This window comes from Chrysemys picta, chromosome 1, assembly GCF_011386835.1.
Source record: "Chrysemys picta bellii isolate R12L10 chromosome 1, ASM1138683v2, whole genome shotgun sequence".
Lineage (NCBI taxonomy): Eukaryota > Metazoa > Chordata > Testudines > Emydidae > Chrysemys > Chrysemys picta.
The window spans coordinates 109,992,987-110,013,241 of NC_088791.1; the positions used below are offsets into that span (position 1 = coordinate 109,992,987).

At 48.5% G+C, this 20,255-nt stretch overlaps 1 protein-coding gene and 1 long non-coding RNA gene across 2 annotated transcripts in view; one reads left to right on the top strand and one right to left on the bottom strand.

Annotated features, from left to right (window-relative positions):
• The first annotated feature begins 3,305 nt into the window (after positions 1-3,305).
• Positions 3,306-9,652, top strand: LOC135981044 (uncharacterized). Its single transcript, XR_010598019.1, has 2 exons — positions 3,306-3,563; positions 8,054-9,652. It is a non-coding gene; the product is annotated as an uncharacterized LOC135981044 (long non-coding RNA).
• The window catches only part of LOC101933957 (sodium- and chloride-dependent betaine transporter-like), a 66,688-nt gene continuing 49,921 nt past the window's right edge, over positions 3,489-20,255 (bottom strand). Inside the window, exon 15 of the mRNA XM_065582111.1 lies at positions 3,489-5,947. Coding sequence (XP_065438183.1) covers positions 5,786-5,947 — 162 coding nt within the window. The 3' untranslated portion in view covers positions 3,489-5,785. The remainder of the gene's footprint in view (positions 5,948-20,255) is intronic.

The window sequence follows — 20,255 nt, forward strand, 5'->3', positions numbered from 1 at the left end:
GAGTATTGTTCAGTACAAAGTCTTCCAAAATTTACACAAGTCTATGAAAAACAAGTACAAATATTGCACATGGGGGCATATTCTGTGCATACACGTGCTGTAAACCAACTTTTAAGGAAGGAACTTACTGCTAACAAACACCCCTCCCCCCCAAACTCTGAAATTAGGGCCCTTTCCCCAGCACTTCTGGAGTAACTGGATGGAAATGAGGCATAACCAGTCTCCTGACAGGTGGATCCCTACCAAACAGCCTGCTCTGTCACTGGGTTCCTCACTTCCCATGGTCCCCCCTAACAGTAGAGCCTGGTAATTTGTGCTGATGGACCCAGAACTCCCTACGTTCAGCAGAGGACATGTCAAATGTATAGCAATGCCCACTTCTCCCTCTGCTGCCCTTGCCAATGGATTCTTGCCTTCTGCTGCAGAATATCCTGTTTGCTGGGTCCTTAGACTTACAGGCTCCATCTTTACAGTAGGAAGAAAGGGGTGTTGACTCAAATTAGCTAACAGGTGATAACTAACACACGGTAATAGCCTAGTGAACACAAGCCAGTTTGCAGTTTTCACACAAGTCAGCAGGTCTAGGTAAAGACTATGGGGGAGGTTAGTTTTTAACTTAGCCTGCTAGCTCATGGGAATACCACAGACTTCTTTGTCCACAGTAGGATTTTACCTTGACTTAGTTCACTCAAGTTAAGAACACGCCTTTTTCTCGTGGTGAAGACAAGATCCCAGATGTAACCTCATAACAGATCGCCCATGAACAGATGAGTGTGCGAGGATGCTGGCTGAGGGAAGTTTTTCCAATCCTATAAAAGCCTATCTCCTTTTCTGATTCAGTACCCACCTCTACTAATGCAGGGGGTGGTGCAGGGGAAATGCAGTGTTAACTCCTTCCAGCACTGCCACAGAGTAGATCTGCCCTTCTTCTTTTTCTGGTTCAGTGTGTGCTTCAGTTCAATAGGCTGCTATTATGTCACACAGTCTATATACCAATATACGTGCCACGGAGCTGAGGTAATGCGGCTGATGGACCCTTAACTTCAGCTTTTCCTGTGATTTTAACTGTGCTGCCTTGATATACATCGATGTTTATAGCTGTTCCATTTGAATTTAGTCTCCATAGGAGACTGGAATGTGAAACTGTATCTAATGCCTTATTCAAGTTGAAATACCTTCAGTCTCCTCAGGGCCGTCCTGAGGCATACACAGCATCCATGGCTGCGTAGGGCACCTGAAAATTTGGGGCACCACCGGGACAGCAGGTAAGAGCGGGTCAGCTCCCGCACAGCCAGTGCACGCTGCAGTCTCCTTAGGCAGGGGTCGTATTCACAGAGCCGAATGAGCTGGCACGGCACATACTGTGTGAGGGAGAGGGTACGAGGTGGGGAACTGTGACTCTCCTCCACCGTGAGGCAGGCCGAGCCGCTCGCTATCCTTTGCTGCCTTGACCCTCCCCCCCAAGCTGTGAGCCTAGGCTGCTGCAGCATCTGCTGCGTATGAAGCTCGGTGTGTGTCAGCAATGGGGAGGGGGTGCGGTTATGGGGGGTCCGTGGGCCAGGGTGGTGGCTGTGCCCCAAGTGACGCATAGGGGCACCAGTTTAATAATACTGCGTAGGGCCCCATAAATCCTAAGGATGGCCCTGTCCCTGCATTCCCTTCGGGCATTATCCTGTCAAAGAAAGAGATTAAGATACTTTGGCATTACTTTTTTCTGATTAACTCATCTTGGCTATTCGTTGCCTTACTATTGATCATGTATTTGCCTGGAGGCGCTCAGGTTTTGAGCCTGATCGAACTTTGTGCAGTCATTTACACCAGGGCAAAGTGGTGTGAAAAGCTGCCATTCGGATGTGCTATCACTTGCCCTGGTGTAAATGACGCCACAAAGTGCAGTGTAGCAGGGAAACAGGCCTATCGACATCTCTATTAATTCTTCTAGCCAGCTGCAGGCAATGCAGTTAAGCTTTCTCATGTGTAATTCCTGGAGCCCCTTTTGCCCCCTATGTGCTATGTTTACTCTTGACCAGTATTGTGGGACCTCCCCTGCACTCCAGGCTCTCCCCAAAAGAATCGCCAGCTCTCTGCTAGCCTCATCCTCTTTAGGATGAATTTCACTGGCCCATGTTGATTTGAATTAGCGCAAGTTACCCAGATATCCTTCAGCCTGTTCCATCCTGAGTCTGTCTTGTGGTCTCTCCCTTTCCTCATTAACTAGGATTATGTTAAGTATCCTGTCACTCACCCTTTGAGTGACAGCTGAAGCCAAACAGCTACTCAGCACTGCAGCGTCTTTAGTGTGTGATTGGCTCTCTCTCCCTAGTATGTCGGTGACCTACCTGTGCACTTTCCTTTGTCAGCCTCCTGCTTTTTATGTACTTATAAACCATTTAACTTGTTCCTTTTGCTCACACCCCCTCATTTTGTGCCTTTGCCTTCCTGACTTTACTTCTGAACCTCTCTACTCTTTGCAATTTCCTTTCCCCATTATTTTATATCTACTGTTCCTTCTTTCAGTGTCAGGGCTCTAAAGCGCCTCTGGTGAGGTCACTTTGCTCTTTCCCAGGTGCAGAAGGAGAGAGCTGTCCCAGCGGCATCAAAAGAACTGTCATCAGGGCCGGCTCCAGGCTCCAGGCACCAGGCACCCAAGCACATGTTTGGGGCGGCACCTGGTAAGGGGCGGCGGGGGGGGGGGGCGCTCCGGCGGCGCGGCGCGGCGCTGGGGGGGCGGGCTCCGGTTGCGCGGGGCTCGGCGAGGGGGCGGCGCGGGCGCAGCGCTGGAGGGGGGTTCCGGCGGCGCTCGGCGGGGGCGGGCTCCGGCAGCGTGGCGCTCGGCGGGGGGGGGCAGCGCGGGGCTTGGCGCTCGGGGGGGGTTCCGGCGCGTGGCGCTCGGTGGGGGTGCGGCACGGGCGCGGCGCTGGAGGGGGGTTCCAGTGGTGCTCGGCAGGGGCGGGCTCCGGCGGCGCGGCGATGGGGGGGGAGGTGGCGTGGGGCTTGGCGCTCGAGGGGGGGTTCCGGCGGCGCTCGGCGCAGGGGGCGGCGCGGCGCTCGGCGGGGGGGCTCGGGGGCGGAGCTTTTTTTGCTGCTTGGGGCAGCAAAAAAGCTAGAGCCGGCCCTGACTATCATCCCAAGTCTGTATAGTTAACCACCTGATAAACTTGGGGAGGGAGAAGGATGTCCCAGAGTCACTGACTAGGATGGCTCTGCCTCAGGTGCGCAGAGGAGAAATGAAGAGTGCATTGTGAAGAGAAGCCACCTCAGGAACGAGAGGGGTAATCACACCAGAATCATAGGCGTGCGCACGGGGTGTGCCCAGGTACACCCTAATCATGCCTGAGCTCCATCTAGGAAGGCTGCTAAGGCTGCTCCTCCCCACTCCCCCGCTGGAGGCTCGGAGGGGGAAAGAGGAAGAGGAGGAGGCTGCTTAGCACCCCCTGGGGAGATCAGGCAACTGCCAATCAGCTATTTAGCATGCTGCAGCAGCTCTCATCAGCTCTTTGGCTGGCTGCAGCCAATCAGCTGTTTCCCCTGCCACTGCTGAAGCTCCCAGACTGCAGGCGGAGGTGAGTGAGTCTTTCTGATTTTCAGGGTAGAGGGAGCTGGGTTAGGCGGGACCAGCAGCCAGGGCATGGCAGCTTCTGGGCTAGCTGCAGAAGGGTGGGCAGCCTCTTGGCTGGGGGGAGATGGGTGGGCAGCTTCTCAGCTGGCTCCATGGGGCTGCTGGGGGGAGTATGGGCTGGGGGCTTTCTCAAGGACTGAGCTAGTCAGTCTCAGCCCACCCTGGTGTTTCCCCTAGGACCTGTGCTCCCCCTTCAGCCAGGAGAAACCAGCTGTAGACCCCCTTAGTACTGGGCAGGGGGACAAACCAAAGGACATGGCTCCTTTAAGAAAAGTTCTCCCTTGTGTTTCATGAGTGAAATTGGGCTGGGTCCCGCAGCTCACCCCCTGCCCCTTCTTTACCCGTCCAGAGGGGCTTCACTGCAGCCTCATGCCTGGGAAAGTAATGCTTGCCCAGCTCAAAGCTGTCTCCCCCTTTCCCATGCCCAGATCAAGCCTGCCTGAGAGGCTTTTCCACGCAGAGAGGAAGTTTATCCCCTCCCCGCCTATCACCATCCCCCTCCTCCCACAAAAGTCGTAGAGTGTGTGAAGGAGTCAAAGTGGGGGTGGGCTGCAGCCCTGGGATTGGGAAGAGCTGGAGCGACACAGCAGGATGAATGAATGGGCCATTTCTATGCTGGGCTGTTGAATTAAATTTCTCTCTCTGTCAGGGCATGTAGTTTCTAGGCTGGCTGCAGGGGGTGGGGTTGGGGGGAGAGACAGAGCTGCTTTGAGTGTGTTGGTGGGAGCAGGCGCTAAACAGAGCCACCAGGAAGTGGGAAACCGAGAGAGATGGGAAAAGGGACACAGGTGGAGAGCAAGAACTGGGAAACATCAGGAAGGGGAGATACCATGATAGACACACTTTCAATAACTAGAATGAAAGTGTATAAATATGTTGAAAGTAGCCTCCCCTCAAAACTGGCAGAGTGCCCCTCCAGCACCCACACCTGGCCCTTAAAGCAGGAGGGGGCAGAAAGGAGTGAGCAGCTGGTGGGAGGCATTTAGGGGAGGGAGCTGGCAAGAAGGTGGCATTCAGGGGGGTCTAGGAGGATGGGGCAGGAAGAGGTGGAGTGGGGGCAGAGCCTTAGATAAGGGGGTGGAGCCAGGATGGGGCACCCACCGGCAAAACCAAAAGTCAGCACCTCTGAGTCGGGGTGACAGGATCCCGCCTGCCAGTGCAGGGTGTATTTGCTGCCTGTACAAACTTCCCCAGCAGCTGCACAAAGTTGTTATAATTGTGTCACACAGTGAACCCCATGCTGCTACCGTGACCCCCCCCTTGCTCCCCTGCCTGGGCCCGTCCAGCCAATCGTTGCCTCCCCAGCACTACACATGACCTTTTGACTTATGTCAGTCATAGCACTCTTCCATCGCTGTGCTCCAGCTTGGTTGACGCTCTCTGCGCCTGTCCCATAAGTGCCATCACGTCTTTGGTCAAGGGGATGGCCGGGGGTGGGATTTGGTGGGGACTCTGTTCTGAGTGGGGGTGTGGTAAGGGGGCCGGGCTGGGCCAGGGAGGTTGGATATGGCCCAGAGGGTCTCGGGGGCAGTCAGGGGACAGAGAATGAGGGTGTTGGATAGGATGTGGAAGACCCAGGGGGCTTATCAGGGGGTGGGGGTGTGGCTAGGGGTCGTGGCAGTCAGGGGACAGGGAGGTTGGATAGTTGGTAGGGCCCTGGGGGGTGATTAGGTGATAGGGGGGGCCTCTGGAGGGGGCGGTCAGGGGACAAGGAGCGGGGGGGGGGTTGGATGGATCGGGAGTTCTGGGGATCCTGTCAGGGGGCAGTTGGATTGGCATGGGAGTCCCGGGGGTCTGTCTGGGTGTGGAGGTGTGGCTAAGGGTCGGGGCAGTCAGGGCACAGGTAGGGGGTAGGGTCCTAGGGAGGCAGTTACAGTGGGGGGGTCTCAGGAGGGGGCAGTCAGGAGACAAGGAGCATGGAGGCTTAGATAGGGGGTGGGGTTCTGGGGGGCAGTTAGGGGCAGGATGCCCGGGGGGGGCCAGTCAGGGGACAAGGAGCGGAGGGGGGGGGGTTGGGAGTTCTTAGGGGTGCAGTCAGGGGGCAGGAAATGGGAGGGAGTGGATTGGGGTGGGGCTTGGGCGAGGCTCCCTGGGTGCACACCCTAATGAAATGTGCTGTGCATGCCTATGACCAGAATGCAAAGGCGAAATCCTTTCCCATATGCTTTACAAGTGAGTTTCCTTCTCTGTGGTTATGAGCACTTCCTTGGCTGATGGGGATGAGATCCTGTATTCTGCTTTGGAGCTCTCCAATGGTTCAGACACGCTAGCCCGGTGCTTCTTTGGCTGAGGCAAGTCCTCTGCTGGGGAAGTGAGTTGCATTAGCCTCTGCAGAGAGACAGGCAGACAGAGGGAATCTCTGTTAATTAAACTGGTAAACAAACTGACATCCAATAGCAATCCACAGTAATTGCTGTGGGCAAAGGCATTTCAGAGAGCTAATCCTCTCCACTTTCCATTCCTCTCTCTCTCTCTCTCTCTCTCTCTCTCACACACACACACACACACTTTACTTTTCTGCACTTTAGCCAGTTCTCATCCATGATTATTCAACCTCCAGGCTTACAATGTTGCTAGTTGTTTACATTTTGGGACACATATATCACAAGGCTCACTAGAGGTGTATTTATAGGAGGAGGGACGGTTTTCTGTTTAAGGCACAGGAGTGGAAATCAGTACACAGGGTTCTATTCCTGGTTCTGCTTCACATCTCCAGTGGCCTCAGACAAGCCCCTTGTGACTTAATTTTTCTGTGGTGCGGAATAGTCACAACTTCCGCTGACTTCAATGGGAGTTGTGGCTCCTCTGAACTCATCCGATTCGAAGGGCTGATAATAAAGAAGTGATGCTCAGTTACAGATCCAGTTCACGTCAATAGAAAAATCAGCATCTTCAGCTCTTTGTACCCATGTCATAAACTGTAATACAGTGTTACTAATACTGCCCTTCTTACAGGGGTCCTGGGAGGCTTTCATTAGAGGCTGTGCCATGTTTTGCAATCATTGGATGGAAAACGCTAGGTAATATTATTATCCCACTGCACACACCTACCCACAGAGCAGTGCCATAGAGAGAGATGCTTTTAGCTATAGATCTCCCCCCCTGCATGTTTCTAGCATTCGTCTCACACCTTATACCCTCCTGAGACCCTGCACTCCCTGGGACTACCACAAAGAAGTGTTTCTCAGTGGTTTCCAGACTCACTGAGCATCAAAACACTTCTCTAACAGACATTGATATTCATAGTTACATGTGTCTTTCTACTCAGACTGTCTGGCTCAGCACACGTCACTCATCTGCTCACATGCTTACAGACCATATCACAAACAGGGCTGAGCAATTAACTCATTTCTATAACTAATTTTGACACTCTCTGTTTGTGAATTGCCTGCGAACAGATTGTTATTTTCTCTAATTTATTCAAAAATATTCATCCAGTAATTTCTGGCATAGTTCTTGGCCTGTAGCTTGTTTGGAATTTGAGCTGTTCTTAGCTGGTCACATAAGGTAACAATGTTTGTGTTTCCTGATTGGCCCAGTGGAACTCTGGGAGTCAGCTTGCTGGTGTGAATAGTCACAATTACCAATTAGAAATGTGCTTTCCATGAATATACTGCAATAGTCACTTGAAATACAGTATGCTGGTCCTTGGAGCTTTGCTGCCAGTACATGCATTGCTTAAAATATTCATAGGCAGTGAATGAAAGAGGGGCACGAGCACAGTCAGGGAGACGCCGTTTCAAAATCAGAACAAATATTCATTGCGGATTTTTTTGGAGGGGGGAAGGAGGTGGACAGATCCTTTCCTGCATTTCTAATCCATGTCCTCGGAAGCTTCTTTATAAAGAGACAGTTAAAAAGTCCATAGAAGTTATATCTGACATGATATAAAGTGAGAGGTAAACAAAAAATATCTCTTATCTGTAACTTGACTAAATCAGTGCTAATTTATAAGTATGCTCAAGTGACTAACGCATCATAATAAAATTTTTGGCACCTACAGGAACTTTTTGGCTGTAGATCTCAAAATGCTTACCAAAGGTGGATAAGTATCATTCCCATTTTACAGCTGGGAAAGTTAAGTCCCAAAGGCCCCCATCTACCTTTAATATCAGACCGTTTAACATCTTTCAGCTGTGTAACCTGGTTGTGTTGTAGACTAGGTAACTGAAGTCTTGTCTACACACAAGTTTTACCACTTTAATTATATCGGTCTCGTTAATGCAATAACCACCCCTCCAGTGTGAGGACAGCTATAGTTTCCCCAGGGACTGCACCTTGATGTGGTGCGTATGCTTGTGTACTCCAGGTACCCTGAGAGCTATGTTGGCAGATGTAGAACTCCTGGTAGGGTCATCCAAGACAGAAAGGTCAAAGGATAGGAGCCAAACTAAAGGCAGTCCATGGGCCTTACAAAAATGCTCTCTGTTACAGAAACATCCCGGAGACAAGATGAATCTGTCACAGATTTGCAAATACAAATATCAACTGTGCAGAACCATGATGTGCTGGATGTAAGACAAGATAGTATTGATCAACCAGCAAATCCAGCTGACGTTCTGATGCTGGAGAATCAAATCCACAGGAAGTTTTTAATGTGAAATGGGGTATCTTCACAGCTAAAAGTAAGTCAAAAATTGGGAGTTGGAATGTTAGATCCCCTGCCCAGCTGACCCCCTTTCCCACGGTTGGCTGGAGTTGGGTAAGAAGGAGATGTGGCAGCAGGTTTTTTGGCTCCATAGAGACTGCTCGAGTGCCGTGACCTTGGACTGCAGCCAGCGTCTTATCTTCGGGCTGAGCTGAGAGTGGAGGCGTTGAGTTAACCGTTCTCTTCTCCCTTCCTCCCCCTTCGTCCTCTCGCAACCTGCAAAGGAATCTTCCACTCCACACTCACACCTTTAACCCTTTAACCCTTCCCAAAATGCCTTGCAATGCTTGCAACAGCATTGGCAACATACAATGCTGATCTGCCTCCGCAGGGGACCCCTTCAGGGACGGGGCCACTGGGTTGTGACAAGAGGACAGGTAGACTGACACAAGTTATCAGAGATATGAAAATCTTTGTCCTAAGTATACTTGGACTGACTGAGATGAGGTGGACTGGACCCATCTAATTATCATTGGAAGGCATGGTTGAAGAGAAGATGATAAACATTGGGAAGGTTAAGTTTAGCAAGGAAGCTACTACAACACTGAAGGAATGGGTACCTGCACACTCAAGAATACTGACCGCTCGCTTTATAACAAACCAAGCAAAAGTCACACTTGTTCAGTGTTATGCACCTAACGAATGATTGCAATGAACAAGGCAAAGATTGTTTCTATGAAAGGTTGCAGAGCGCCCTTGGCAAGATCAATAAATGATATTGTTATCTCTATGGGAGATCTAAATACACAGGTTGGCGATGATATACTGGATCTGAGCACATGATGGGCAGAAATGGCATATTAGAACAGACTGACAATGGAAAATGTTTTTATAATTCTGTGTCCGATGCAATCTTTGCATTTTCACACAAGGAAAGACAAACTGACGTGGAGATGAAATGATGGTTTCACACAGGAACAGCTTGATCATGTTGCCTTTAGTAGGTGCTAGAGAAGATCACAGTTGAACACCAGGCTGTATAGTAGTGCTAGTATTAGAAGTGACCACCATGTTGTTATTGGGACAATCAAAATAAACCCCCCCAAAAATAACACTCAAGGCAGAAGGAATGTATGATACTAGAAAGTTAGTAGATCCAACAGTGAAGGCACGTTTCAAGATGCAATTTAGCAATAGATTTGAAGTGTTAAAGACACAGAGGGATGACAGAAAAACAATGGGCGTTTTTCAAAGAAGCAAGTGAGGATGCATCCAGGACTACCATCTGAAAAAGAAGAATGGCTCCAACCAAATACATGGAAGCTAGTTGAATAGAGAAAGAATTAAAGAAGAGAAAGCAACAAAAATGAGACAGCAGTAAAAGAACTATTCTGCAACGAGAATATGCGGATACAGACAAGGAAGTTAAAAGATTAGCCAGAAAAGATCATAGAGAATGGATGAAAAATAAAGCAAGAGACAATGCGGAGGCACATAGGAGAGAGGATTCTACAAAGTTTTCTCTAGTATCTAAACAACTGACATCACAATGCTCTAACCATTGTAGAATTGGGTAGAAAAGGTCAAGACTGTACGATTTCAACCATAAAGGATGGACAGAGTGCCCATTGGGTGGTACATTTCCAGGCTGTGCTAAACCAGCCAGAACCATTAACACATACTGAGAAATGTGAAGACATAGCGGTCTTATCTATATCACTACAAGTAATCGCCTTGGAGGAAGGAACTAGGGCTATAAACCAGCTGAAAAGTGTTAAAGCACCAGGCTAGGATAAAACAAATGCTGAAATGTTAAACACTGGGGAGGAAGTGATGGTGAATTACATGTGCAGGCAGTTGAAGAGTGGTCTGGAGAAGGGACACCCATCCAAAGATTGGAGAAGAGGTGTTATCTGCAAAATCCCTGAAAAGGTAGAACAGCTTATTTGTGATAAGTAGAGAAGGGTGATACTCCTAGCTGTACCTGGGAAAGTGTTTTGTATTATCACTTTGAATGGGATGAAAACTGCTATTGATAAAGTACTCAGGGAAGAACAGGCTGGATTTCAATCTGGTAGGTCATGTTCGGAACAGATTTTCACCTTGAGAAGATTCATTGAGAAAGTTGCATCACATGGGTCAGCAGACTGAGGACTCAGTGATTCACAGATGCCAAGGGCAGAAGGGACCATTGTGATCATCTAGTCTGACTTCCTGTATAACACAGGCCATAGAACTTACATTTTAGAAAAACATCCAATCTGGAATTAAAAATCGTGAGTGAAGGAGAATCCACCAGGACCTTTGTGATCAGACAGACACTGCTACGATGGTTTGGCCATACCATCAGGTTACCCGTAGCAGAAGCACCAGGTATGTCTTAAATTGGATTCTTCCTGGGGGGAAAAGAAGACATGGAGGACAATGAATGACTCATTGCAGGATGACTGAAAATGATGTTGCCATCATGGAGACTAGATATTGTTGAGTCAAACATCTTGCTCTGGACAGACAGCAGTGCGGAAAATGGGTTGCCTCATGCGCCACTAGGCTCAGGAGATTCCACAGCTAAAAGCTAAGAACAGTTCCACTAGTATAAAAGTGCTTATACCAGTCTAGCTTATTCCAGTGTGGGAAGGGGATTAAGGTATACCCACAAAAGGCACCTTTATACCAATATAACTGCATCCACATTAAGGGTTGTACCAATATAACCGTTCCAGTTAAAGGGTACATCTACACTACAGCAGGGAGTCGATTTAAGATACGCAAATTCAGCTACGTGAATAGCGTAGCTGAATTCGACGTATTGCAGCCGACTTACCCCGTTATGAGGACGGCGGCAAAATCGACTTCTGCCGCTTTTTGTCGGCGGCGCTTACTCCCACCTCCGCTGGTGGAGTTAGAGCGCCGATTCGGGGATCGATTGTCGCGTCCCGACGGGACGCGATAAATCGATCCCCGAGAGGTCGATTTCTACCCGCTGATTCAGGCGGGTAGTATAGACCAGACCAAAAACAACAACTCTAACCGAAATAGCAATACTGCTACAAAATCAGTGTAGACTAGGCCCAGGTGTTAAGGGCCTTTCCAACTGCATAAAGCTGGTCCAGCTGATAAAAGCAACCTTTCCCCTGTGCAGAGAGGGCCAGTAAAGCCAAGTCACTTGCCTGAGAACACAGATGTAGTCAATACTTGAAGGCAGGTCTCCTGACTCCCAGTGCTGTTTCCAATCCAGGAGGCTGCATTCCTTGACTGTCTTCTCTGCCTTCCTCCCTTCCCCATTTGCTCAAGGCTTTTTCTCCCTCTCCCCTCTGAATGGGGCTTTGCCTTGTAACTGAGGCACCTGAGGTGGGCACTAATCAGCACTGCCACACAGCCTGTCACTTCTAATTAAGTTAGAGTTCCTAGCCAGGAAATAAGAGCCTCATGGGCACAGATTCACCTTCCCTGAGGTGACAGAGTTGGAAAGGACATTGTGAGCCCAGTTTTTTCCCTGATGCAATCAGGGCCGGCTCTAGGATTTTTGCCGCCCAAAGAAAAAACAATTTTGGCCGCCCCCCACCCCTTACTTAATTACCCCACCCCCGGCCCCACCTCAACTCCGCCCCTTCCCCAAATCCCCAGCCCTGCCTCCTCCCCCTAGGCTCTCAAGCCTAGGAGGGAGGGAGGGAGGCAGAGAAGCAGCGCTGCGCCGCGGCCACTCGGAGTCTCCCCCTCCCTCCCAGGTTTGAGAGCGTGGGAGGGAGGGGGAGACTCCGAGTGGACGCGGCGCAGGCGCCGCTTCTCCCCCTCCCTCGCAGGCGCCCAAGCCTGGGAGGGAGGGGGAGTAGCGGCGCGCGAATCAGCTGTTTCGTGCGCCATGGCAGCAGCAGCGGAGGTGAGCTAGGGCGGCCGGGGCACATTTTTAGGGGCGGCATTCTGGCCGGTCATGCCGCCCCTAAAAATGTGCCGCTCCAAGCACCAGCTTGTTTTGCTGGTGCCTAGAGCCGGCCCTGTATGCAATAGTACAGCAGGGTTCTCCTCTCCACTCATCTCGTGTAGAGAGATTTGAATAACTCCCCCCAGCTCCCCAGAGTTACATTCCATGCTCCCCAATTCATTTACATTTCCATCAGCCTGAGCTGTCATTCAAACAGAGACAAACAGGGGGAGAGCTGCAGTGGCACAGGAGCCAGCAAACAGAGCTGTAAACAGGGGAGTTTGCAGGGGGAGTTTGGGGGGAGACTAAGAGGCAGGCAGAGGATCAGACAAGCTAGTGAAGGGAGTGTGCAGTGTTCTAGCAGTGTTTTGGTGCTTGTTGGGGGTTTGTTTTGCTGTGGGTGGTGGTGGTTTGGTTTGTTTCCTAGATTTACAGGATTTAGGTGGGAAGCCTATGACAGATGCAGAGGCAGCAGTGGTAGTGACCCAAGCAGTGGAAGACACAATGAAGATGACTGGATGTGGAAGCTGCAGCATGTACATGATCCCAGAGGGGGTACCTGATAAGAGTTTCATCTGCATGAAGTGCCGCCTGATAGAGCTGATGGAAGAAAAGATCTGAGGATTGGAGATGCAGGTGGAAACTCTGGTTGAGTTTAGAAAGAGGGTTCGAGCAGATGATGGAGCAAAGACATGAGGAGTCTGTATGGAAAAGCTCAGACTTGCAGATGGAAACAGGACCAAAGAACTCTGAGAGGAGACTGCTAGGTGAGGAAAGTGGAAGCATGTGACTAAGAGAACCAGGCAGAGGAAAAGACAGACTAATGAAGGAGAAATAGAGCTCAGGAACAGGTTTGCAGAGTTGGAAAATGAAGACGGGGCACAGCAGGTGGTTGCTGAAGGTGAGAGGGCAAGGAAGAAGTGAAGAGCAGCTAGTCCTATAAGAAGAAAGGAAGAGTCAATGGAGATAACCACACCAAACATGAGCCCCAGGAGGATACAGGATGGGTTGCGGAGGATTGCAAGGGTGAATAGGAATCGAGAGGACTTGCAGCCAGAGGGAACAGGGGATAGACCGGAGAATCGCACCGTCACCAGGAAAAGGCAGATCTACGTGATTGGAGACTCCTTACTGAGAAGAATAGACAGGCCTGTAACCAGAGCTGATCCAGAGAACAGAAGGATGTGCTGTCTGCCAGGTGCTAAGATACGGGATGTGGACCTGAGGCTGAGGAGAATCCTAATGGGAGCGGGAAAGAATCCGCTGATTGTCCTTCATGTGGGAACAAATGATACAGCTAGATTCTCACTGGAACGTATCAAGGGACACTAGGCCCAGGCTGTGGAAGACGCTTAAGGAAATCGAGGCTCAGGTGATCTTCAGTGGGATTCTGTCTGTTCCTAGAGAAGGGCAACAAAGGTGTGACAAGTTTATGATGATCAACAGATGGCTCAGTCAGTGGTGTTATAAGGAGGGCTTTGGAATGTATGGCCACTGGGAAGCATGCATGGACAGAGGACTGTTCTCTCAGGATGGACTTCACCTGAGTAGGGAGGGAAATAGACTTCTAGGATGGAGGCTGGCACAACTGATTAAGAGAGCTTTAAACTAGGAATTGGGGGGAGATGTACAGGTAATCTCCATCCTGGATTTTAACATTGAGAGGGAAGAAAACAAAGAAAGAAAGGATACAGCCATGGGTAGGAGAATGGACATACGGAGGAAGGGTAGTGTAGCTACCATTCTAATAGGTGATACTGGTGGTAGAATGTGTGGGCCTAATCGGGTATAGAATGTGAGCAAAGCCAAACAGCAAGAATTAAGATGTTTGTACACCAATGCGAGGAGCCTAGGTAACAAAATGGAGGAACTAGAGTTACTGGTGCAGGAAGTGAAACCAGATATTATACGGATAACAGAAACATGGTGGAATAGTAGTCATGGCTGGAGTACAGGTATTGAAGGGTATGTGCTGTTTAGGAAAGACAGAAATAAAGGCAAAGGTAGTGGAGTAGCATTGTATATCAGTGATGAGGTAGACTAAAGAAATAAGAAGGGATGGAATGGATAAGACAGAGTCTGTCTGGGCAAAAATCACATTGGGGAAGAAAGCTACTAGAGCCTCCCCTGAGAGAGTGCTTGGGGTGTGCTATAGACCACCGGGATCTGATTTAGATATGGATAGAGACCTTTTTAATGTTTTTAATGAAGTAAATACTAATAGGAATTGTGTGATCACAGCAAACTTTAACTTCCCAAATATAGACTGGAGGACAAGTGCTAGTAATAATAATAGGGCTCAGATTTTCCTAGATACGATAGCTGATGGATTCCTTCACCAAGTAGTTGTTGAACCAACAAGAGGGGATGCCATTTTAAATTTGCTTTTGGTGAGTAGTGAGGACCTCATAGACGAAATGGTTGTAGGGGACAACCTTGGTTCGAGCGATCATGAGCTAATTGAGTTTAAACTAAATGGAAGGATAAACAAAAATAGATCTGACTAGGGTTTTTGATTTCAAAAGGGCTAACTTTAAAAAATTAAGGAAATTAGTTATGGAAGTGGATTGGACTGAAGAACTTGAGGATCTAAAGGCAGAGGAGGCCTGGAATTACTTCAAGTCAAAGTTGCAGAAACTATCAGAAGCCTGCATCCCAAGAAAGAGGAAAAAATTCATAGGCAGGAGTTGTAGACCACGCTGGATGAGCAAGCATCTCAGAGAGGTGATTAAGAAAAGCAGAAAGCCTACAAGGAGTGGAAGATGGGAGTGATCAGCCAGGAAAGCTACCTTATTGAGGTCAGAACATGTAGGGATCAAGTGAGAAAGGCCAAAAGCCATGTAGATTTGGACCTTGAAAAGGGAATTTAAACCAATAGTAAAAGGTTCTATAGCCATATAAATAAGAAGAAAACGAAGAAAGAAGAAGTGGGACCGCTAAACACTGAGGATGGAGTGGAGGTTAAGGATAATCTAGGCATGGCCCAATATCTAAACAAATACTTTGCCTCAGTCTTTAATGAGGCTAATGAGGAGCTTAGGGATAATGGTAGGATGACAAATGGGAATGAGGATATGGAGGTAGATATTACCACATCTGAGGTAGAAGCCAAACTGGAACAGCTTAATGGGACTAAATCGGGGGGCACAGATAATCTTCATCCAAGAATATTAAAGGAACTGGCACATGGAATTGCAAGCCCATTAGCAAGAATTTTTAATGAATCTGTAAACTCAGGTGTTGTACCATATGACTGGAGAATTGCTAACATAGTTCCTATCTTTAAGAAAGGGGGAAAAAAAGTGATCCACGCAACTACAGACCTGTTAGTTTGACATCTGTAGTATGCAAGCTCTTGGAAAAAAATGTTAAGGAGAAAGTAGTTAAGGACATTGAGGTCAACAGTAATTGGGACAAATTACAACATGGTTTTACAAAAGGTAGATTGTGCAAACCAACCTGATCTCCTTCTTTGAGAAAGTAACAGATTTTTTTAAACAAAGGAAACACAGTGGATCTAATTTACCTGGATTTCAGTTAGGCATCTGATATGGTTCCACATGGGGAATGATTAGCTAAATTGGAAAAGATGGGGATCAATATGAAAATTGAAAGGTGGATAAGGAACTGGTTAAAGGGGAGATGACGACAACGAGTCGTACTGAAAGGTGAACTGTCAGGCTGGAGGGAGGTTACTAGTGGAGGTCCTCAGGGATCGGTTTTGGGACCAATCTTTTTATTACTGACCTTGGCACAAAAAGTGGGAATGTGCTAATAAAGTTTGTGGATGACACAAAGCTGGGAGGTATTGCCAATACAGAGAAGGACCGGGATATCCTACAGGAAGATCTGGATGACCTCATAAACTGGAGTAATAGTAATAGGATGGATTTTAATAGTGAAAAGTGCAAGGTCATGCATTTAGGGATTAATAACAAGAATTTTTGTTATAAGCAGGGGAGGCATCAGTTGGAAGTAACAGAGGAGGAGAAGGACCTCGGAGTATTGGTTGATCACAGGAGGACTATGAGCCGCCAATGTGATATGGCCGTGAAAAAAGCTAATGTGGTCTTGGGATGCATCAGGCGAGGTATTTCCAGTAGAAATAAAGGAGGTGTTAGTACCGTTATACAAGGCACTGGTGAGACCTCATCTGGAATACTGGGTGCAGTTCTGGTCTCCCATGTTTAAGAAGGATGAATTCAAACTGGAACAGGTACAGAGAAGGGCTACTAGGAGGATCTGAGGAATGGAAAACCTGTCTTATGAAAAGAGACAGGAAGAGCACGGCTTGTTTAGCCTAACCAAAAGAAGGCTGAGGGGAGATATGATTGCTCTCTACAAATATATCAGAGGAATAAATACCAGGGAGGGAGAGGAATTATTTAAGCTCAGTTCCAATGTGGACACAAGAACAAATGGCTATAAACAGGCCATCAGGAAGTTTAGACTTGAAATTAGATGAAGGTTTCTAACCATCAGAGGAATGAAGTTCTGGAACAACCTTTCCAGGGGAGTTGGGGGGGGGGGGGAGACATATCTGGCTTCAAGACTGAGCTTGATAAGCTTATGGAGGGGATGGTATAATGAGATTGGTCTTTGACTATTAGCGGTAAATATGCCCAATGGCTTGTGATGGGATGTTAGATGGGGTGGGATCTGAGTTACTACAGAGAATTCTTTCCTGGGTGTCTGGCTGGTGAGTCTTGCCCACATGCTCAGGGTTTAGCTGATCACCATATTTGGGGTCAGGAAGGAATTTTCCTCCAGGGCAGATTGGCAGAGGCCCTGGGGGTTTTTCACCTTCCTCTGCAGCGTGGGGCACGGGTCACTTGCTGGAAGATTCTCTGCACGTTGAAGTCTTTAAACCATGATTTGAGGACTTCAATGGCTCAGACACACGTTTGATACAGGAGTGGGTGGATGAGATTCTGTAGCCTGCATTGTGCAGGAGGTCAGACTAGATGATCACAATGGTCCCTTCTGACCTTAAAGTCATAATTCTATGAGAGATTGTGCTTCTCCAGGTCTACACAAGGAAGTAACTCAGTGTGTGTGGACCTTGGAATAGGGGGTGGCCGCCTCCATGGCCCCATTTTCTCCCCCCCACACACACACATCTTAGGACCTTGCATAAGGCTCTCCACAGGTTCAGGTCCCTGTGATGGAAGAAGAGGGGATTGGGCAGGGAAAAGGCAGCTTTGTATAGACTTGGAGCAAGTCATATGTCCTGCCCATACTGACCCTGGAGAGATTGCCTGGGCCAGGGCAGGGTTAGGTAATACACCTTGTGAAGAGTTATCTGGGGCAGCCCTGGCCAGGGGAGACACTGGTAAGGAGTAAGGGGGAGATCAGAGGTAAAGAGCCAGTGTCTGATCCAGGACTTGCACTTGGCACAACTCAGGAGGGTGCTCTATGCCACCTTCACTCCCCTGATCCTGGGGGCAGCTGATCTCCAGTGGAAATTAAGCCCAGAAGCCTGTGTCCTCAGGGGGCCTTTCTGGAAGCCAGGGACTGACAGAGTATAGAGTTGCCTCAGTAAAACTCCCTTTCCCATTGACACTCTTTGTACCACGGAGTGGGAGGGGTAGAGATAGATGCTGCTATGACAGCTCTGTGCCACAGGTCATTCTGCAGTAGACAAACGCCAGGCCACCCAGACCTAATGATCAGGGGAGGACTTAGCCAAGGAGGTCCTCACTGAGATGTCCTCCTCTGAGCCCCATCCTGTGAGTTTTATCATAGGAGGCGATCCTGACCACTGTTTTGTGTATCGCCCATTGATCATGGACCCATAACTCCTTATACAGGCAAATCTTCCAATGAAGTCACTGGGAGTTTTGCCTGAGTAAGGGCTTCAGGATTTGGACTCCTATAAACTGGCAGCTACCAAATGAAAGTACCTTTGTCCCACAAAGGCTCACCACATCACCTTCAGCCTCAACTTCAAATGACCCTGCTGCTTCCCCATTTTCTCCAGCATCCAGTCCAAAACGTTCCTCTTTCTTTTTAAAACTCCATGGACTTGTTCCAGCCAAATGCACAATTCTGGTTTCTCTCTGCACTCCTTCCAAATCCCTCCATTCATCTACAATGGCCTCTTCCCTATCCTTTCATGGTCTCAAATGATATTGGCAAGAGAGCCTTCTCTTACACAGCTCCTTCCATTCTCATCACATTACAACACGCAGCTAGAGAATCAAAGGGCTGACAGGAAAAGGGATGCATTGGAAAGAACTGATAGATATGGTCACATGTCTATAGAGGAGAGGTAGATGATAGGAGACATTTCTACTTGGTCACCCCATTGATGCACTATATTATTTTTGAAGCACTTCCGAACAGTTCGGGCCAGATTCTCCATTTCCCTGCATCTCGTGTCATCATTTTACACTAGTGCAAATTGCTCCCATTCTAACTTATGCCAACTTTACACAGATGTAACCAACGAACTCGGTGACAGGCCTCAGTGAACCAGGTCTATCCCTTTAAAGAAATGTTATGCACTGAATTGTCTGAATAACATTCACAATCGTGAAAACTGCTATACTGACAGTGCCACAGATCAAGGACAGCATGGGCAGCATAAGGACTATCTTCATCCCCACTGTCCCACTCATGTGTCTCAAATGTGATCCACAGTGACTACCTCTGGGAGCAGGAGGGTACTTTATTCCCCACACCGCTATTCATTTGTGGCCTCTCTTCTAAGCCTCTTAACAAGAGGTTCAATTAGGGCCAGTTGCCGAGATGGTTTTGTACTAGTACAGTAGAACCTCAGCGTTACGGACATCAGAGTTATGAACTGACCGGTCAACCACACACCTCATTTGGAACTGGAAGTATGCAACCAGGCAGCAGCAGAGACAAAAAAACCAAAACCCAAATATAGTGCAGTTCTGTGCTAAATGTAAACTACTAAAAAAATAAAGGGAAAGCAGCATTCTTCTTCTGCATAATTAATACAGCTTTGAAACTTTATCATAGAATCATAAAATATCAGGGTTGGAAGGGACTTCAGGAGGTCATCTAGTCCAACCCCCTGCTCAAAGCAGGACCAATTCCCAACTAAATCATCCCAGCCAGGGCTTTGTCAAGCCTGACCTTAAAAACCTCTAAGGAAGGAGATTCCATCACCTCCCTAGGTAACCCATTCCAGTGCTTCACCACCCTCCTAGTAAAAAAAGTTTTTCCTAATATTCAACCTAAACCTCCCACACTGCAACTTGAGACCATTACTCCTTGTTCTGTCATCTGGTACCACTGAACAGTCTCGATCCATCCTCTTTGGAACCCCCACTCAGGTAGTTGAAAACAGCTATCAAATCCCCCCTCATTCTTCTTCTGCAGACTAAACAATCCCAGTTCCCTCAGCCTCTCCTCGTAAGTCATGTGCTCCAGCCCCCTAGCCATTTTTGTTGCCCTCCGCTGGACTCTTTCCAATTTTTCCACATCCTTCTTGTAGTGTGGGGCCCAAAACTGGACACAATACTCCAGATGAAGGCCTCACCAATGTCGAATAGAGGGGAATGATCACGTCCCTCGATCTGCTGGCAACGGCCCTACTTATACAGCCCAAAATGCCATTAGCCTTCTGGCAACAAGGGCACACTGTTGACTCATATCCAGCTTCTCGTCCATTGTAACCCCTAGGTCCTTTTCTGCAGAAAAGCTTCCTAGCCATCCCTAGTCTGTAACAGTGAATGGGATTCTTCCGTCCTAAGTGCAGGACTCTGCATTTGACCTTGTTGAACCTCATCATGTTTCTTTTGGCCCAATTCTCTAATTTGTCTAGGTCCCTCTGAATCCGATCCCTACCCTCCAGCGTATCTACCACGCCTCCCAGTTTAGTGTAATCTGCAAACTTGCTGAGAGTGCAGTCCACGCCATCCTCCAGATCATTAATGAAGATATTGAACAAAACCGGCTCCAGGACCGACCCTTGGGGCACTCCGCTTGAAACCGGCTGCCAACTAAACATGGAGCCGTTGATCACTACCTGTTGAGCCCGATGATTTAGCCAGCTTTCTATCCACCTTATAGTCCATTCATCCAGCCCATACTTCTTTAACTTGCTGGGAAGAATACTGTGGGAGACTGTATCAAAAGCTTTGCTAAAGACAAGG